Source organism: Daktulosphaira vitifoliae, unplaced genomic scaffold (assembly GCF_025091365.1).
Source record: "Daktulosphaira vitifoliae isolate Bord-2020 unplaced genomic scaffold, ASM2509136v1 Scaffold_3, whole genome shotgun sequence".
Taxonomy (NCBI): Eukaryota; Metazoa; Arthropoda; class Insecta; order Hemiptera; family Phylloxeridae; genus Daktulosphaira; species Daktulosphaira vitifoliae.
This window is the reverse complement of record NW_026099574.1, coordinates 8,427,737-8,445,909: the sequence shown is the minus strand read 5'-3', so window position 1 is coordinate 8,445,909 and position 18,173 is coordinate 8,427,737. Positions and strand designations below refer to the sequence as shown.

The 18,173-nt window shown below is 24.6% G+C and overlaps 1 protein-coding gene across 1 annotated transcript; it reads right to left on the bottom strand.

Moving 5' to 3' along the window:
• Positions 1 to 1,172: 1,172 nt before the first annotated feature.
• LOC126902519 (sialin) lies at positions 1,173 to 17,090 on the bottom strand. Its single transcript, XM_050679889.1, has 11 exons — positions 16,814 to 17,090; positions 11,162 to 11,233; positions 10,806 to 10,984; positions 5,266 to 5,535; positions 4,795 to 4,879; positions 2,972 to 3,192; positions 2,257 to 2,406; positions 2,055 to 2,187; positions 1,822 to 1,977; positions 1,665 to 1,750; positions 1,173 to 1,579 (listed from the first exon to the last, which is right to left on the bottom strand). Exons 2-11 carry the CDS (start codon positions 11,214 to 11,216, stop codon positions 1,388 to 1,390), a joined length of 1,527 nt encoding a protein of 508 aa, XP_050535846.1. The 5' UTR covers positions 11,217 to 11,233; positions 16,814 to 17,090; the 3' UTR covers positions 1,173 to 1,387.
• Positions 17,091 to 18,173: the final 1,083 nt, after the last annotated feature.

Sequence of the window (18,173 nt, the reverse complement as noted above, 5' to 3'; positions counted from 1 at the left end):
AATTCTATTATTTTAAAGGTAAATAATAGAATGAAAAAATTGCACGACATAATTAATAACAAAAGTTATAATAATAATTTTATAGACATTATTAAGAGAATATAAAAAAAAGGCAATATTTATCAGCCCATCATTGTAGTTTATACTGTTAAAAATTCGTAAATTAATGCATCTTCTTTAATTATACATTATTTTGAAAATTCTGTATAAATAATCAACATATTTTATATTAATAAACAATTAATTTCAATATTACGATAAATTTTTGGAATAATTGAAAAAATATTGTTAAAGATGCTAAATAAAGATTAATAATTGATGTAACTATTAATAACTTAAATATTTTAAATTTCTTTATATTTAACTGTGTGTAACTATTAATTTAACCCAATTCTAATTAGAACATGAAATTTTTTACATCTTGTTCTTGCCTTAATCAAAAAAAAATTATAAATTAAGGTATTACGCTGAAAAGCAGGTACAAAATACAAACATGTCTAAGTGTTAAATTCAGATAATTAAATTAGGTAACTACTAAAAATAAATTACATTAAATATGATAATTTATACATATGACTAAGAATAACTTACATTATTTAAGCATTATTCAACCTTTAGTTCAAGTAATAATAGAAAAATCTGTTATGATTTTCATTGTACTAAGTGTAAAATATTCTTACATAATTTTTATTTCAAATCAATGTCTACATTTGAAATAATATAATTTTTCATTTAATATAAAAATATCGTTCTTATCAAATGTTTAAGAATTATATAAATTTATTTTGTATTTGTTTATTTATTTTTAAAAAGGTTATCATAAACATATTACTTATTTTTTATTAACTTATAACAATTTTTAAACATTTAATGCATTACACTAATGATGTAATTTCATAACAAAATACTATTTGTAAAATTTAATTTTAGGAAATTTGTTTTTTTAATTTTCTAAGAAAAATTTTAAAATTAAGATTAAGATAATAATAAGTAATAGTTAGAATAATAATTTTTAATTGTCAATGTCTGCAATGGATTAAATAAATGATATTAAATAGATTAGTATTATAAAAATAGATTGTAATAAAATTTTAACAATGTCTGTTTCTGAGAAAGTCAATTATAATTATTTTTACAAAATATACGTTAAATGAAAATATCAAACAAAATAATAGATTTATCACAATAAATTTTTTAATAATAAAATAAAACTCTCACATAATTAATATTAGTTTTACCAAGCAAACTTGGTAAAATAATATTAAATCACAAATAAAAATAATATCAAAACTTCTTTATATACATGATATAATTTAGATATCGAAGAAATGTACAAAATTCACATAAAATGTGTCTTTGTCACAAAGACACATTGTCAAAAACATGATCATGATGAACTGTTAAGTGGTTTTGATGCTTCTATATCCTGTTGATTAGTTCCATTCATTTCATTTTCAGGTTTTTCTGTCGAGTTCCATGGTAGTGTTTTAGCAGTACCAAAAATTAAAAATATAGATGCTCCTAGAGTATAAGTTCCAGTCATTATCCAAAAAACAATACGCCATTGAGCGAATGTATTCTAAATAAAATTAATTAAAATACATTTAGTATACAATTTGTAATAAATTTTTTGTATATTAATATTGTTATAATTTTTGACTAACATTATTATTAGTTAGTTTTCCAACTATAAAAGATGACAATGATCCACCAGCAGATGACATAGTATTAGCAATTCCAAATATAGTTCCTAAAATAAAATTTTATACTTTTAAATTACTTCTTCTATTTATAGAAAGTAATTAACTACTAATACATTACCTGAAAAATTTGGTGCAATATCCAAACCATTTCCTAAGTATCCACCTGTAACAGCTCCATTAACTGTCAATGCTAATGTAAATATTATAACAGACCATACTTGACTTTCGCCAAAATTTGATTGTAAAATCATCAATAAACCAGGTGTAAACACACCTAATTATTAAAAAATACATATAATATATCTAATTAAGATATATACAAATAATATATAAACATTAAGAGTATATTACCTATTGTTGTAAATAGTTTCCGAACTGCAGTTTTAGATATTTTCTCAGACTTTAATAGACGGTCAGCCAAATTTCCAGCTACTGCTGCCATTAAATACTTACCCAAATATGGGAAACTCGAAAGCACACCATTCTAAAAAGCAAGACTAGTTATTGATGATAATAATTCAAATTATTTAATACATTAAATAAACTAACTTACATGTTTGATGTCAAGATTAAACATTACTTTCATAAAAGTTGGCAATTGATTAACTATGGTGAAATAACCAAAAACACTACAGCCATGAGTTATTGCAATAGCCCATACTGGTAATGATGTTAATATTTCCACCCAAGGTAGCTTCTTTGGCTAAAATGATAATGATTTATTACTTCATTTAATATTAAAAGTTTATAATCCTGTACATTTTTTATTTTATATGCATAACATTACTCAGGGATATAGGTTATATAAATTCATCTTAAGTAAATTTTAATTAAAAATATACAATTCTTTACAATATACAATTAAGGTTTGCACAAAACATCTCACCATTATAATTATTAAAACTCAAAATAAATGTTAAAAAAAAATTATATATACAAAAATGATTTTGTCACACAGCAAATATCATAATTACACATTTAAAGTACATGAATAGATATTTAGTTGCCAAAAAACATCTAAAGATAATTTTGTTCTTTGCTAGATTATCTATAAAAGTTTATCTAGTGAAGGACAGATAACATTAACTAAAAAAAAATAGTGATTGAATTCATGAAAAAACTGAACTAAGAAACATTTTTTTTTTTTAAATATACCTACACAGAAGGTTATATACTATCAAAATAACTTATTGTTACAATAAAATAAAAATTGTATTTCGCCTATGAGTAATTTATTATTTAATATTAATACATTTACAATTTATTACCTTAGAACCACTACTTTGGGTGGCTATTTGGGTTTCAATATAATGTTTTTCATATTCACTGATTCTTGGGTGTTCACTCGGTTTTTCAAATACTAAAGTGAACCACAATATTGACCATATGATTCCAACAAGACCTGTGATGTAAAACACGGATTCCCAACCTAATGTGGATATCAAAAAACCACAAACAGGTAGAGTAATTGCAGCACCCAATGAAGAAGCTGAAACCCAAGATAATAAATGTATTAAATACAAATTTTTAATTGCGAGGCCAGATTTTAGGAATGGTTTATTTCCAAAATGTTAACTGTTTTAATTAATATAGTTGAAAATATTTTTTCAGCCCAGTTACTAATTTTGTAAACAAATCAATGACTTTTTTTTAAAAAATCGTTACATTTTCTGGTAAGTATCAAACTCGAAAATTTGTGTGTAGTATTCCTTTAAAAAAATTTAAAGTTCAAGACCTAATTAACTGTAGTCATGAATTGTAAAATGATAAGAAATAATTTAACATGTTATCTTGTAAAGCAATATATAAAAAGTGAGTTAAGAGAAATTAGATTTATTTTAATTTTGACGTGTTTGAAATTCTAGATTTTTATGTTAATTTTCTTAAAGGTAGTTATCCATATACCCCATGAAAATGCATATGCTAATCTATAATAATTAAACTAATATAACGACGGACTCGAAGGAGAGACTACTTAAATAATACTTAGCGATAGTAAAAATATATTTAACAGATCATATTTTATGCCTATTGTTAAATCCTAACATCCCATTATAATAAGTTCGTAGAGGTTTTCTTTATAAAAACGATTAATTTTGTTTTTCATACAATGAATTTAATCATTGGATGTTTTTAATACAAGCACAAAACACAAAGTTTTTATACTTATTTAATATTTAATTTTAGATAAACATACAATTTAGATCAAGGCTACAAAGAAAGTTATCAAATTATCTATTATGACCATACCTAAAAGCATATTTTACACAAATCGTACAATTAATTGCATGCGTGCTAAAAATATTAACAATAATTCATTTATGAATATACACTAAGATAATTAAATGAACAAACGAATAGAAAATTAAACTGTAAAGATTAATGGTGTGAAATATCGAATAGTAATTATTTAACTAATTAACAATAAATATTTGAATATATTGATTTTTTAATTATTGTCGTATAGCTTTAATTATAGACGCATCTAGGATTTTTTTTTGTCATGCTGTGTGGGAGTAAATCCCCATTTCTTATACCACTACTTAAAACATATTATATTGTGATTAAAACAAATTAGAAAGTGTGCATATTATAAGTTGTCATCAGGATGATTAAATCAAGTTATAACAGGATATAAATCCGAATTATACTTGTAAGTTATAGATTTAAAATAACAGTATAAACAAAAATATGTTATACAAAACTGCAATTAGTACATCAGAAGTAGTAATCTCATTCGTGTTGAACTAAGTCAAATAATTATGTTTTATATTATAATCAACAATTCTTATATAAAATAATTAAACAGCAAAAAATTTGTATGAATGCCAAAACTACAAATTATTATAATTTTTTAAGATAAATTTATAAAATAAATTTCAATAAAAAATTTTCTTAACAAAATACAAAAACTTTAACTTTAATCCATTAGTTATTAACAAACAAATCCATAGACAACAAAGAGTAGAAAAGTTAACCATATTAATAAAAACAGTTTGGTAGTCTAAACTGTGTTAAATAAGAGGAAACACTGCTAAAAACCCATTGTTAAATCATTAATGACAATTTAAGTGTTATGAATCGTATTTACCCATCATATTGGCCATGAACTTGCTACGCTCCTTTGGAGGTATCCAATTAGCAGCCAATGGCAATATCGCTGGCCAAGTTACTCCCTATAAATCATAAGAACTAAATAAATTATAGAAACAGTTAATATGACGTCATTAATTATTTCAATAAAATCAATACAAAAATATATATTAGTATTAAGCAAACATGAATTTTTAAAAAGTATTTCTGATTATCTGATTTTAATTTCAAAAAAAAAAAATGAGAATAAGTATAATATTTATTAATTTACCATTTTTATTTAATTTTTTAAAAAATTAATCTAAGAACATAGATGCAATTTCAAAAAACATCTTTATATCTAACTTTCTTTTATTTTAAATTTATCTTTATAATATTATAAAAGTAGTTTTTCTAAAAATTTTGGAAGCTAAGCCTTTTTGAGTCCCCCCAATTTATGTCCATGTCTAAGAACTTTATTTTTACTCACCAAAGTAAAACCTAAAAATATTCTACAAAATATCACTAAATATAAGCCTAATTTTGCTGCCATAGGTGTTAACATGGTGACCATAGACGCCAACAACATAGAATAACCGAACACCGTCCTAGCACCAATCATTTCGGCCACTCGACCTCCAGGCAACTCTGTTAGAACGTACCCCCAGAAGAAACTTCCAAGTATCAAATTTTGTTCATTTGCAGACCAATTGAACTTCTTACCATAAGAAGATTCAGAAGGAATAAAATTGTTTGTGATCTAAAAATACAAATAACGCTTACATTATATTGGAATAATATCTAAATAAATAATTTTACAAAACAATGTCTTAAGTAGATACATTATTTATACAATATCGAAATAAAATAAAGTATAGTCTTAATTAATCAATACTTGCAAAGTAATTTAAAAAAAAAGTGTTACTCTTAATAATAATTATATTCAAAACTTAAATTATTTGCTATTTAAATTTAAAAAAAAAATAATTTTAAATAGTACACATTAAAGAGGATGTTTATATTTTAATTAACTCAACTATTAATTTTAATGTTTAATATTTTTCTCGTTGTTGAAAAAAATATTCTCTATATTTCATGGATTTACTTCAATGTCAAACACATGTTTATGCGTGTATGACATATCCATTTAAATAACAAGGGATTTATAATATTTAATAAAAATATATAAGAATAGTAAATTATTAAGAGGTTTTATAAACTTTTAGTTATGTCCTTGAAAATACTTAAACGTAAAACATAACAATTTTAATGTAACATTCAAAACAACCTAAATCATAACTTAGTACAATTTACATTATCGTGTAACTTCATGCACTAAAATGATTATATACTAATACTTAATCAATTTTTATTAGGTCAACATTCTAATTTTAAGTATCAATTACCTTAAATATACTTATATCAACACTCTATCACGTAGTCAAATGATTCATAGTGATTACTATTTTTTACTACAATTATCTTAATAATAAACGAGACATCAGAAATGTAAATAGAATTCTTGAAATGCGTTGAAAATATTCTATAATAAACTTAACAAGGTAAAATTTACATAATACCTTTTTCATCCATATTTCTTAGTTATAGAATACAATGATACATCATTGTCTGAATGAATAACAATAATTAATTGAACGGTTATACCTTAAATTTTATCAAAAAATATTTAGCCAAAAAATTAAAAACGCCTTTTTTCGGTTAAGATGAAAACAAAATGTTTACTTTTATCATATGTTAAAATTGTTTTACTTGATTAAAAAACAAAGAATAAAAAAATTAAAGCAATTAACTCATAACTCTTTCAATGGATACTAATAAATTTGATTTTTTTTTATTCAATAGAGATTTTTTTAAGGCTGACTATAAAACTTTATACATGTTCTGTTTTAAGCGCGGGATGACGATAACTTACGCAAATTCTGTGAGTTTAAGTCCATTACTATCAATAGATATATTATGAAAAAAAATTATACATTAATTCAGATTAAAAATAAATCTAAATGTTATTAAGTTGAAAAGTAGGCTTTGATTACAAAAAAATTTGTATTTTTTATTTAAAAAAAAATTGATAAAGATTTATCATTAAAATATTAGTTACATAATTTCTACTTTTTTCTAGGTAATTAGTTAGGTAATAGGACCTTTAAACAAAAGTTCCTGTTATAAAATACTATTATTTTTAACGACACTTTAAATCAATTTAGCTTGACTAGATGAAAACTAAAATCATTTTCAAAATCTAAATAATTTTAGAGAGATTTCAAATAATAAGATAATATGTTAATTGTACGTGAATATTATTGATATATTTTCTTGCTAAAATAGTATACAAATCCACTAATATTAATTATAATTAAAGTTTTTTATTTGATAATTATCAAATAAAAAACTCATCTTAATATTAATCAACCAAATTTTAATTTTTACTCAATGGCATACCATTTCAAATACTTCAACTTCAAACAAAATTACAAATAAAAGATATTTTTCCTTTCGGAAATTATTTAATTATGAAAGTAACAATTTTCTTTGTAAAATAAAATGTTACGTCAACTTATTGAAACAATAAGTAAGAAATATTTATTGAAGATCAATTGTTATCATTGTAATCAATAAAGATTTAATCATTTTTCAAAAATAAGCAAGTAGTAAAAATTTTAATTCATAAGTTATTACACAAAGTTTTGAATAAATGAGACACAATTGTGTCACACTTAAGAGTGCATACTTATAAATAAAATATATGGTATAAGTAAATGAAACTTGACATAGATGGAAGTTATGTAATAATCTTGTAGTTAACTTAAAAGTGATACTTTCACAATGTCAAAATAGGTTTTTTATTCTATATTAATCATTACAAACATACAATTTTTATCTCAAAACTATTTTTTAAAATATCAGAAATTTGGAATAATAAAAAATTTTCGTATAATAAAAAAATATTTATTTAAAAAATCATTTTTTTCATATACTACTAGACCAAAAACTTAAAAAGAGTTATAGTTCTTTGTTAATTACTTCTTATCGCATTTATTTGTTATTGAATACTTCATTAAGTAAATAAAAATCACCTTGTTCATCGAAAATTCTGTTTTTTATCCAAATAACTAAATGAACCACCCAGTTATTTTAACCACCCAGTAATTTATTATTCGCTGATTACTCAAGAAGAAACAAAATATTTTATTTATACCTATTTTTTTCAATTAAAATTATACATATATATATATATCTTTAAGCTACACAATTTTTTCTTGAAATACTCGTTTAAAGCGAAAACTAATTTGTAACATTATTTAAATATTATTTTACATTAAATTAGAAAATTTAATTATCTCTTGTAGTATAATACTAAACATAAGTACAAAGATAAAAAAAGTTGTTCCTTATGTTTCAAGTGTTAAAAGTACACAGTATACTATAATATTGAGAATATAATAATAGTGTGAATCACTTATCATAAACCACTTAATTATTGGAAAAATATAAACAATTTTTTATTGGTTCAATACTTTTTTCAATTTATTGATCATAAAGTATTTTTTATGTTCATCTCTTGTACTTTATAAATGTATTACCTTATTTTCTTTAAATGGCAACATACATGATTAACTAGCTTATTTAATAGATAATGATCTAATTAAGAAAATTACTGGTCAATAACAACTTTTGGACCAGTATTTCGGAAGATATAACATTTTATAGTGATGGCTAGAGATAAGTTGCGGTTGCTGTTATTTTTATTACTAGTCATTTCCCGATCGTTTTCATCTTCCCGCATAGGTATTAAAAATGTCAATAACATCCAAAATACTGGTTCAAAAGTTGTTATCGACCAATCATTTTTTTAATTACATTATTATCTAAAAATATTTAATTAATCATGTATGTTTCTACTTAAAAAGATAAAGTTGTCACTTTTATAAGGCGTAAGAGCTGAACATAAAAAATACTTTGATAAAACATGTATCTAGAAATAAACTAAATAAAAAGTGTTCATTATTATTTTTAGATTAATTAAGTGGTTCGTGATAAATACATCACTCTATATTTAAAAATATGTTATTTTTGATTATTTCAATATCTCTTTAAAATTATATTTACTTGAGCAAACATCACACCTATAATAATAATTACTAACTGATGAGGTTTCACTTAATTTAACTTTAAACTTCGATGCGAAGCTGAAAATGTATTAATTTTACTAAGATGTGTTTTTTTTTTTTTTTTGTTTGTGTCTATTACCACTTTTTCTCAGCTCTCGTCGAACCGATTTCTTTCAACGATACGTCAAAATATAAAAAATTGTACCTAGTCGAAGACATTACCCTCAATAATTGAAAAATTTTCTCTCGTTCACCGCTAATTTTCGACATTTTTTCAATTTTTTTATTTAAAACTGTCATAACTTTTATAAAAATTACCAAATCATTGTCAGATATCATTATACTTGACCAAACTATGCCACGTCCCCACTGTGCTGGGTTTTTTGATTTCATGTAACATGAATACATATAGTATACTCATATCTGCAGCTACCTTTAAAATGATTAAACTTAACATTTAATAAAGTGGCATTTAAAATAATAAACATTGTTCCTGTTCAGTGTACTTTCAAGTTTTGTAACTATTTAGATGAAATCATATCAAAATAGATAAGGTTAGATGAATCTGTTCGAGTTATTTATCCCAAGATGTATCATTATCGTGATAGTGTTTCAATGAAACAAAATAAAGCAACTTGTTATTTTTACTGTGAAGGTCACTTGTTGCAATTATCACGATTCTTATATTTGTACGTTTTCTTTTTTGTTTATTCATCCATAATATGATGTATACATTCTTGCCCTAACATAGTTCGTATGCACAAATTTTCTGCTTAAAATTGTTTATGATTCTAATAAGTTCGACAACACACGTTTAATCAATATATACTAAAATTAAATTAAATTTGAATAGCTGTTGTATCAAAAAACATTTATTTAATTTTTCTACAGATTCATGGTTTAAACTACTGTTAACGTTTCTCTTTTATTTGTTAATTTATATTGCTCCATAATGACTTTAGTTCAAAGTATGAATACGATATTACAGTCAATATTCTATTTAATTGAAAATTTTATAATGACCTTGTTATTATTTGAACAAAAATAGTTAAAAGTGCTTCTGTTTATTATAGTTTATTATTATTTCAACGAAAACAATTCAAAGTTCAATGTATTACCAAATTTTACAACTAACAAAAATACTGTTAGCTGTAAAATAACTAACAGAAATAGGCCAACGTGATCAGAAAAACACATTAATAACTTAATAATATATTTACATACACGAAGGATCAACACAACTTTTACAGTGTAGAAAATTAATTTACCGTTCTCAATCATTCAAAGATTACAACAGAACCACAAACCTTATTTTAAAATAATATGTTTATTTTAGTAACTATTATCTTAAGCGAGAAAACATTTGAAATCAACCATATTATTTATTGTGATAAATTATTTTAGACGTTTTACTGATATTTCTAAGCATTTTCAAAATTAAATCGAACAATTACCGATTAAGTATATAATTCTAAACAATCAACGGTTACACAAATAGATTCAATAGAGATCTACATCATAAGTTAATAAAAAAAAAGATGTTTTCGTGCTCTTGGTAAAAGTCCAAAGCAATATTGGTGCCAAAGGAAAAAATAATAACGAAATAATTGACCCAATCGACAATTGACTAAATTCATAATTTGACAGAAAATTCCACAAAAATGTTAAAAAATTGAGCAATCACGGATTCCTGTAAATCTATTTTTTTGAATAGTGAAATAAAAAAATTATGATACTTAAAACTATGCATAGAAGAGTGTCTATTAATCAAAGAGACAATTGACAAAGATTAACGTTAGTTCATAAACTTACGGGGGTGGCATACAAGAGTACATTAATGTTGAGGTCAAAATTAGTGAGAAATTTTAAAATATAAATCATTAATTTTTAATGGACTTACATTTGTTTCGTTGTGCATAACAGGGTATGTCAAATTGGCAGCCGTTTCGTTGGCTGTGGTGGTCTTGTTAGGAATCACCATATCCACAATGGTAATAGTAAAATTAACCCGGAGCATGTAGTTCACCATAAACCCGACCAGAACCATCAAGTTTAGTATTCTGGTGCACGACATTGAACCTAAACGGAACAAATATTACTTAAATTAGTTGATTAGACATTTCTACTTCCGGTTTCATTACATTACTGAGTACTCTTGTATTACGGCTAATATTAACCGAATTTGACATAACAGAGAGTGATCTCATAAAATTTGTTAAATTAAATAATTTAGTAAGTCTTATGCATAACACTTACGGTTCTCTTTTATGACAGGATCCGTCTCAACAGCATCTTGTTTTTTTTCTGACATTTTTATAGTTCAAAGACCTGTAAAAATAATTTAATGTATCCGATCAACAAAAAGTAATTATAATTAATTCGTTAAACTTTAGTCATCTAACGTCGTTATTTAAACAAAAACAGTCATAATTATTGATTAAAATGTACCGTAAACAAAATGGTTCAACTTGATAACCTTAAAAATAACATATGATCTTTACAATATACATACTTAAACGTAACACAATTATAGTAAGTTATAACTAGTAATGATGTAACAAAGTACGTTTTAATGAATGTAGGTAAAACCGGTAAAATTTCCATACGCTTCAAAACTAATAAATATTGGGTTTTTTTTTGAATAATTTATAAACAAATTTTGTATCGATTTACTAATACATGAAAATAGCTTTATTATTATGTATATTTCTTCATGAATGAACGCAAATATGAGCATTAACATCATAACACATCATTTATGGAAGTCTATTTAAAGGAAAAATATTGAACAAATTTTGTTAATCGACAATTATAATTGATAATACAACACTTTTTATGAAACAAAGTAATGCATGAATATCTTTTATTTTATCTACAAAATATAATATGTAAAATTTACGCATTCAAATATTTTGAAAATATTTTTAGGCGTTCGCATTAATTTGGCATCGCATCATGCCCCTAACCGCTTCTCGGGTTTTTGTTAATTTTTTTTCAAATTTTTGTATAATATTTGTTATGGTACACTACGAAAAAGGCGATTGTTAGGAAGTGGAAAGAAGGTGTGGGGATAAAGCCACACACTTTCGTTTAACAAGACTTTTAAGCATATACTCACTAATAAATTTACGACTATATCATCGCCCCTAACTCTAAACAAATTTTATTTGATTTTCTAACAAATTACAAAAATATTAAAATATAAAACCATTAGATAATATGAAGATTGCTGCCACACGAATGCAAATTATATCGAAAGTGATAGCACTTGACCGTGACTATGACAAATAAATTATTTTTAGCAATTAAATATGGCTTCAGTCGAACTTTAATCACGGAGACATTTATTATAATCAGCAAGCAAGTACGCGAAAGGATGGTGAAACAAGCCATTATTCTTTACAACAAAACTAAAAAAAATGATTTATAATAATAGTGTTATAAAGACAAGACTCTATTAACTCAAGTGATACTGTTATACCATGTTCGTGTTACTGAAAAATATTAATCGATAATAGGATAGGTAGATAAAGGTCACGACGAATAATAATACTATATAAATATATTAGCTTTTGAAAGAGTAAACAGATGTGATGTTCTATTAAATTTGTGATGATTTAATTTATAGTAGCAACATGTCAAGTATCAATTCACGCTGAGAGAGTGATTATGGAAATTCCCATGTAAACACAACATCTCACGTGCATGTGAAAAACTTGGAAAAATTTATGCCTCTTACATAATCATTCTATTTATAATTATTCAAGTAAAATCTGTTTGTCGTATGTAAATTATAAAAATATATTTATTATTTTATACATAAACAAAAAAAATAGAATTTTAATGTGCGTATTAATAATTTCATGAAAACCAATCGTACAAACTACATATACATGAGAAATTATTTTACACTTCCAAATTATATCTTTGCCATATATTTATTTCCATCATAAGGAGGTTATATCCTCTATATCTCCCCAAGAGAATGGTCATGATGTATAGTTAAAATCTAAAATTATAATTGTAATAATAATTGAGTAACACAATAGAGTAACTATGTCCACAAATAAAATTAATACAAAAATAATATCTGTAACTCAGAATTAGAGTTAAGTCACATATTGGAAGTTTTTCTGGAAAACACAAAAACAGGAAAATGCAATTTCTTTGAATCGTTACAAAAATTTTAATCGAATAGCATGTTAAATATAATATCGTTGGTGTACATAAACTACAAGGTTAATTTACCATTTGTTATTAATTTTTGTGTGTATTATGCCGAGTTAGGTAGGTTTGTTTAGCTCAAACTTATGTTAGGACTTAAACTCTTAAAACATTTCTAAAATATGGAAGGGGCAATCGTAACAAAATTCTTCTGATATTAAAATTGAATTTCGAATACAAAACACAATAATCTGAAAATCTTAACTTATGGAATTCTAGTCTAGTTCTAAGATGCAGAAATATAAACATAAAATAATTGGCCCCATATATTAAGCAAAATAATTTAATAGTTTTAATATTAAAAATAAATTATTTAATAAAACAAAAAAGTTACAAATTTATGCCTTAACCACGTGGATGTAAAAAATGAACAGTGTGTTGTTGCATTATTTTTTAGCTCTGTCAACTCTCACTGGTAAATTTTTAATGCAAATATTTCGAGTACTGTGATAAAAAAAAGCTAAACGCAAATTTTTGACAACTGTTGAGAGTTCAATTCAGCAAAAATGATTAATAATCAGCATGAAATAATTCGGCAATTATTATGGAATTAAAAACATACGGTATTATTTACCTACTATTATGCGATTATGCAAAAATTCTTAAGTATATTTTTTACAAAATATTTTAATAATTTAGAACATATTTCCTGCAGATTACTTGACATATATAAAATATGCAAAATGTTGCATAGATCGTACTATTGAATTAAAAAAAATTAAAAGATCAATTATGCTCAAAAATATTTAAAAGACTACTTTTTATAAATAGAACCAGACATAAAAATTCAAGTCCAATAACTATGACAAATTTACCAATTGAATAACTTAAAAAATAATAAAATGCACAGGATTTTTCTATGTTCTGCCGTTTTTAAAGGTACATAACACAAATTGTTCTGTATTGATTAGCATTTATAACGAATTTGTGACGTACCTTTTGCTAATATATTCCTAAAAGTTCATAAATCTATTAAATGGTCTAGTTTTAACATTTCCATAAGTTACTAATAAGTTAAGATTACTGACTCTACATCATCTTCACAGTCACTAAATTATTTATTATATTCATAGTTTTAGTTTTAAATTTTGCTTAAAAACTATGCCATATATTATATTTTCTCTATGGTTGTCAATATTTTTAACGGCTTTCTATTATTTCAAAATGTAAATTTAATTAGTTATAATGTTATAAACTAATTTAATTTATAACAGTATTTTAATTCCTTACGCACCATACTTAATAGCTATTATTTTTAGATAAAAATTATTTATAATTTTTATTTTCATTGAAAAATTAACCAAATTATTAATTAAAGTATAATTACAAACTTTATTTATAATGTTTAAATTTAAAAATAATTTATATTAAGTTTTTGAATTCATGTAAGTTATAAAGCGTAAATCAATTATCTTATAAAATTAGAATTTAATACCTTATACAACAAAATTTTTTTTTATTTCTTAAGCGATGTTTTGAATGTATGCAAGTTTGAACAGTAAAATTATAGACAGAATATACTAAGTTATACTACATTAATTTCAATCTGCCATAATATTTTATTGTACTAAAGAATACCGAGTTGAAAGTTAATCCGGTTTTTATACATTCTTTTAAAAAAACACACTCTCAATAAATTCTAGTTACTTTCTCTGGGATTTTTGGTATGATTAATAAAGTTTTCAGACAATAATACGTTAACGAATTAATAATGACCCCTCGAAAGTATTTTGTTTGCAGATTTAAATAATTTTATGTGTAAAATCAATTGTGTCGTATTATAATGACAATAAAAATTAAATACCTTTAATTTAAAGTCTCCAGTTATTTAATTTTATTACTAGCGCTAATACCTGTTGTTTTTAAAGATATCTATAATATATACATATACTGTCTTTATTATGATGTTATAGTAGATAAATTTTGCATAATGGTAAATTTTGGTTCAAATGATTGTAAAAATAACTACTGACTGAATAACTAATTATAATAATCTCTTAAAGACGATATTACAGAAAGATTATTATTTGGGTGGTAACTCAAGCTGTTACATTTCATACTTTTTTACATCATTTTAAAACATAACAGGAAATTGAATCGAAAAACGGGAAAATATGAACTTAAGAAAATTATCGCGTATTTACAATAAGTAACTTTGGATGATTATTTAAATATGCCTCCTATCCTTAAGTATCGGAAAATTAACAAGTAAACAACAAATGTTTTTTTAGCGACGACATGCAACACGCACAATATCGATTCAAATTTTAATCATTAAAATATTATACTTTTGAACTATTATTTACAAACAGAATTACGATAGTAAATAACACTGAAAAACATTATTTGTTGTGATGTATTAATGTGTCATCTTATCAATGAGTTAAATGATTATTCAATTTTATTTAACCAAGAAATCGCGTGTTCTATGTGCAAAAAAAAAACCATCACGGATAGGTGATTTTAAATAGAATTATAACGCCTTTTATTTGAATCTTATAATGAATCAAATTGGTGAACATGTACATTTTTTAATAAATTTAATGAAATATAATAATGTAAACAAACTTATGACAATATGTAGATTATGAGAAGCTGCAAGTCAATTAGATAATACTGTTATCATATAATACTAAACATACATGGCCAACTGCCAGCTTGTATTAGTACTCTACTAGAAAAATAAAATCTCCCATATTTATGAACAGTATGTAATACGAGAACTTGATGCAACCTTCAAATTAAGTACAAGTTTATATTTAAGTAATAACTTATCATTTTCAAATATAGATTAACGGTTTTAATTGGACAAAATTATATTATTTTTATTCGTGATGCAATACTTCGATAAAACGTAAATTAATATACCAATTTTTACTAAAAATTATGTAAAAAAATTTCTATGCCATAGAAATCAAGAATCAAGTATTTCATAACTACTGTGCTATAAGAAAGATAAAAAGTAAAAAATAAAATTACGCGTGTTAATTGAAAAAAAATTCATATAAGTAAAATTATAAGAATAATTGTTATAAAAACGGAACATTAATCAAAAATGCTTCTTTCCAGCAACTTAAAAGATCTATTTACGTCCAAATTTCTTTTTTTTCCACTCGCATAAAATATAATGCTAAAATCATTTAAGACAGGGATTATACTTTTATGAAATAATTGTTAAATTCTTCATTTTAGAAAATTAAAAGCTAGACTATTTTGATTACACGTACAAAACTTGGTGAAAATCACGATATGCTTAGGTACAACGGTATGATAAAGGTGTCAATGAGACGATACCGCTACTGACATTTGCATATGGCGAATAAGTAGCACGAGCTTTATAAAAATATTAAATGCTCTTAGATACAAATATAAATAGGTACAACAAATTATAAAAGTCGATATTAGCAAAGTTATTATTCAAACTCTTATAATTCTTAGATTTTTGAAATTCACCACGCTAGGTATAAATTGAAACGTTCTTCCATCGTTTACGATGCACTATAATAGACAATAATAGTTTTTAATTGAAGAATTAATAGTGATTAACATAATGTTAATTATTAGAAAAATTTCCCAGCAAAATCAATTTGTAAACTCTGAACATACAGTGTGTTGAATTTCTGCCCGATTTTTACACTTGAGTAGTGAGTATAGGAAAAAACTTGAATAATTTTCAAAACTTACCTTGAAAAAAAAGCAATAAAATGTTTTGTATAATATCGAATTCTTGCGATTAAAAATTAAAACGAATTGAACATTTAGTAAAGCAAAATCGTTTAATAAAAAAAAAAAAGTTTCGAACACGGACGCGATTTTCCTTACCAGTAACCGGCGGACTACACACGTGCTCTGCAACGGTTACCAGCGTTGTAAAATAACACGAATTACTTCAGTCAACGAGTGTCTGGTACGGTGGCCGGGCGTAGCGCGACGGTCGACCGGCTGACGATACTACACCGATACGCTGTGTAGATAATTGACGTAGTAATGGCGGCGGGCACACCAGTGTTAAGTGTCCCGAGTCGGTTGTGAAAATCAACGTTAACAGTGTTAACTTAACACTGTAGGGCCTGTTTTATTAGACGTGCCGTAGACTAGTCAAGTCCTCCTACAGGTGCGCGACACTGTCAAACTCAATATTTAATATTCAAAAGTGACGACGTCAGTTCACATACTACATATTTATTAATAATTCGTACTACAGACATGTATGCATACATCAACAAATAACATTACACGAGGGAAATAAAATAATTCTCAGTCTTGAGATCTAACAATGACACGCTTATAAACGTGACAAGTGCAAATAATTTTAATCGTAGTTGAAAAAACCCATTGCAAATATTAAAAAAAGAATGTGTGAAAACTACTTGTGTGCAGACGCTTTATTTGCATGTTATAGGTATTACAATTTCTACCAACATATTTTTCCGAGTAAATAATTCAATCTATATTTAAACAAAAACACATGTGTATGTAAACAATTTTCGATGATAAATTGTCAGTTAAAATTTCATTAAAAAATTAACATCGATAATTTTTAAGTGAAAACTTTTTATTTTTTTCATTCTTACAATCAGTAATAAAATTGCTAATCAATTTTATCTAATAAATATTTCTAATTTTAAAAAAATAACTATTTTAATTACAGCTTATCTTACAATATACGATATATTATATGGACTGCATTATTTTATTAAAATAGTACCATAGATATAAAAAATTTACATGTATTTTATTTCGGAAAAATAATTGCAATTATTTTAATCACCGAAAATTTATATATTTTTTAAGCTAGACTAATTTTAAAAGAATACAAATGAAATATTAATAGTGAGATTAAAATTCTATTTGATAAGTCATGAACTGAAACAAAATTTTATTTTACTTCATTTCATTTCATGTGGAAGAACTTTTACAGTGTGTCAGACCGGCTCTCGACGTGACAACCTTTTCACTCGGTTCGCAATACCCCACCCAGCCCGCCGTGCTAAAACTCGTTGACCAATAGCGTATGCATGAGAATTACAATTAAGGGGTAGGG

Excerpts from the sequence above, each read along its gene's own strand:
- LOC126902519 (XM_050679889.1), bottom strand. The coding sequence starts at position 11,216 with ATGTCAGAAAAAAAACAAGATGCTGTTGAGACGGATCCTGTCATAAAA. Across the intron at positions 4,880-5,265 it reads TATTTTTAGGTTTTACTTTG|GGAGTAACTTGGCCAGCGAT; the intron begins GTGAGTAAAAAT and ends TATGATTTATAG. Across the intron at positions 1,751-1,821 it reads TATTGCACCAAATTTTTCAG|GAACTATATTTGGAATTGCT; the intron begins GTAATGTATTAG and ends ATTTTATTTTAG.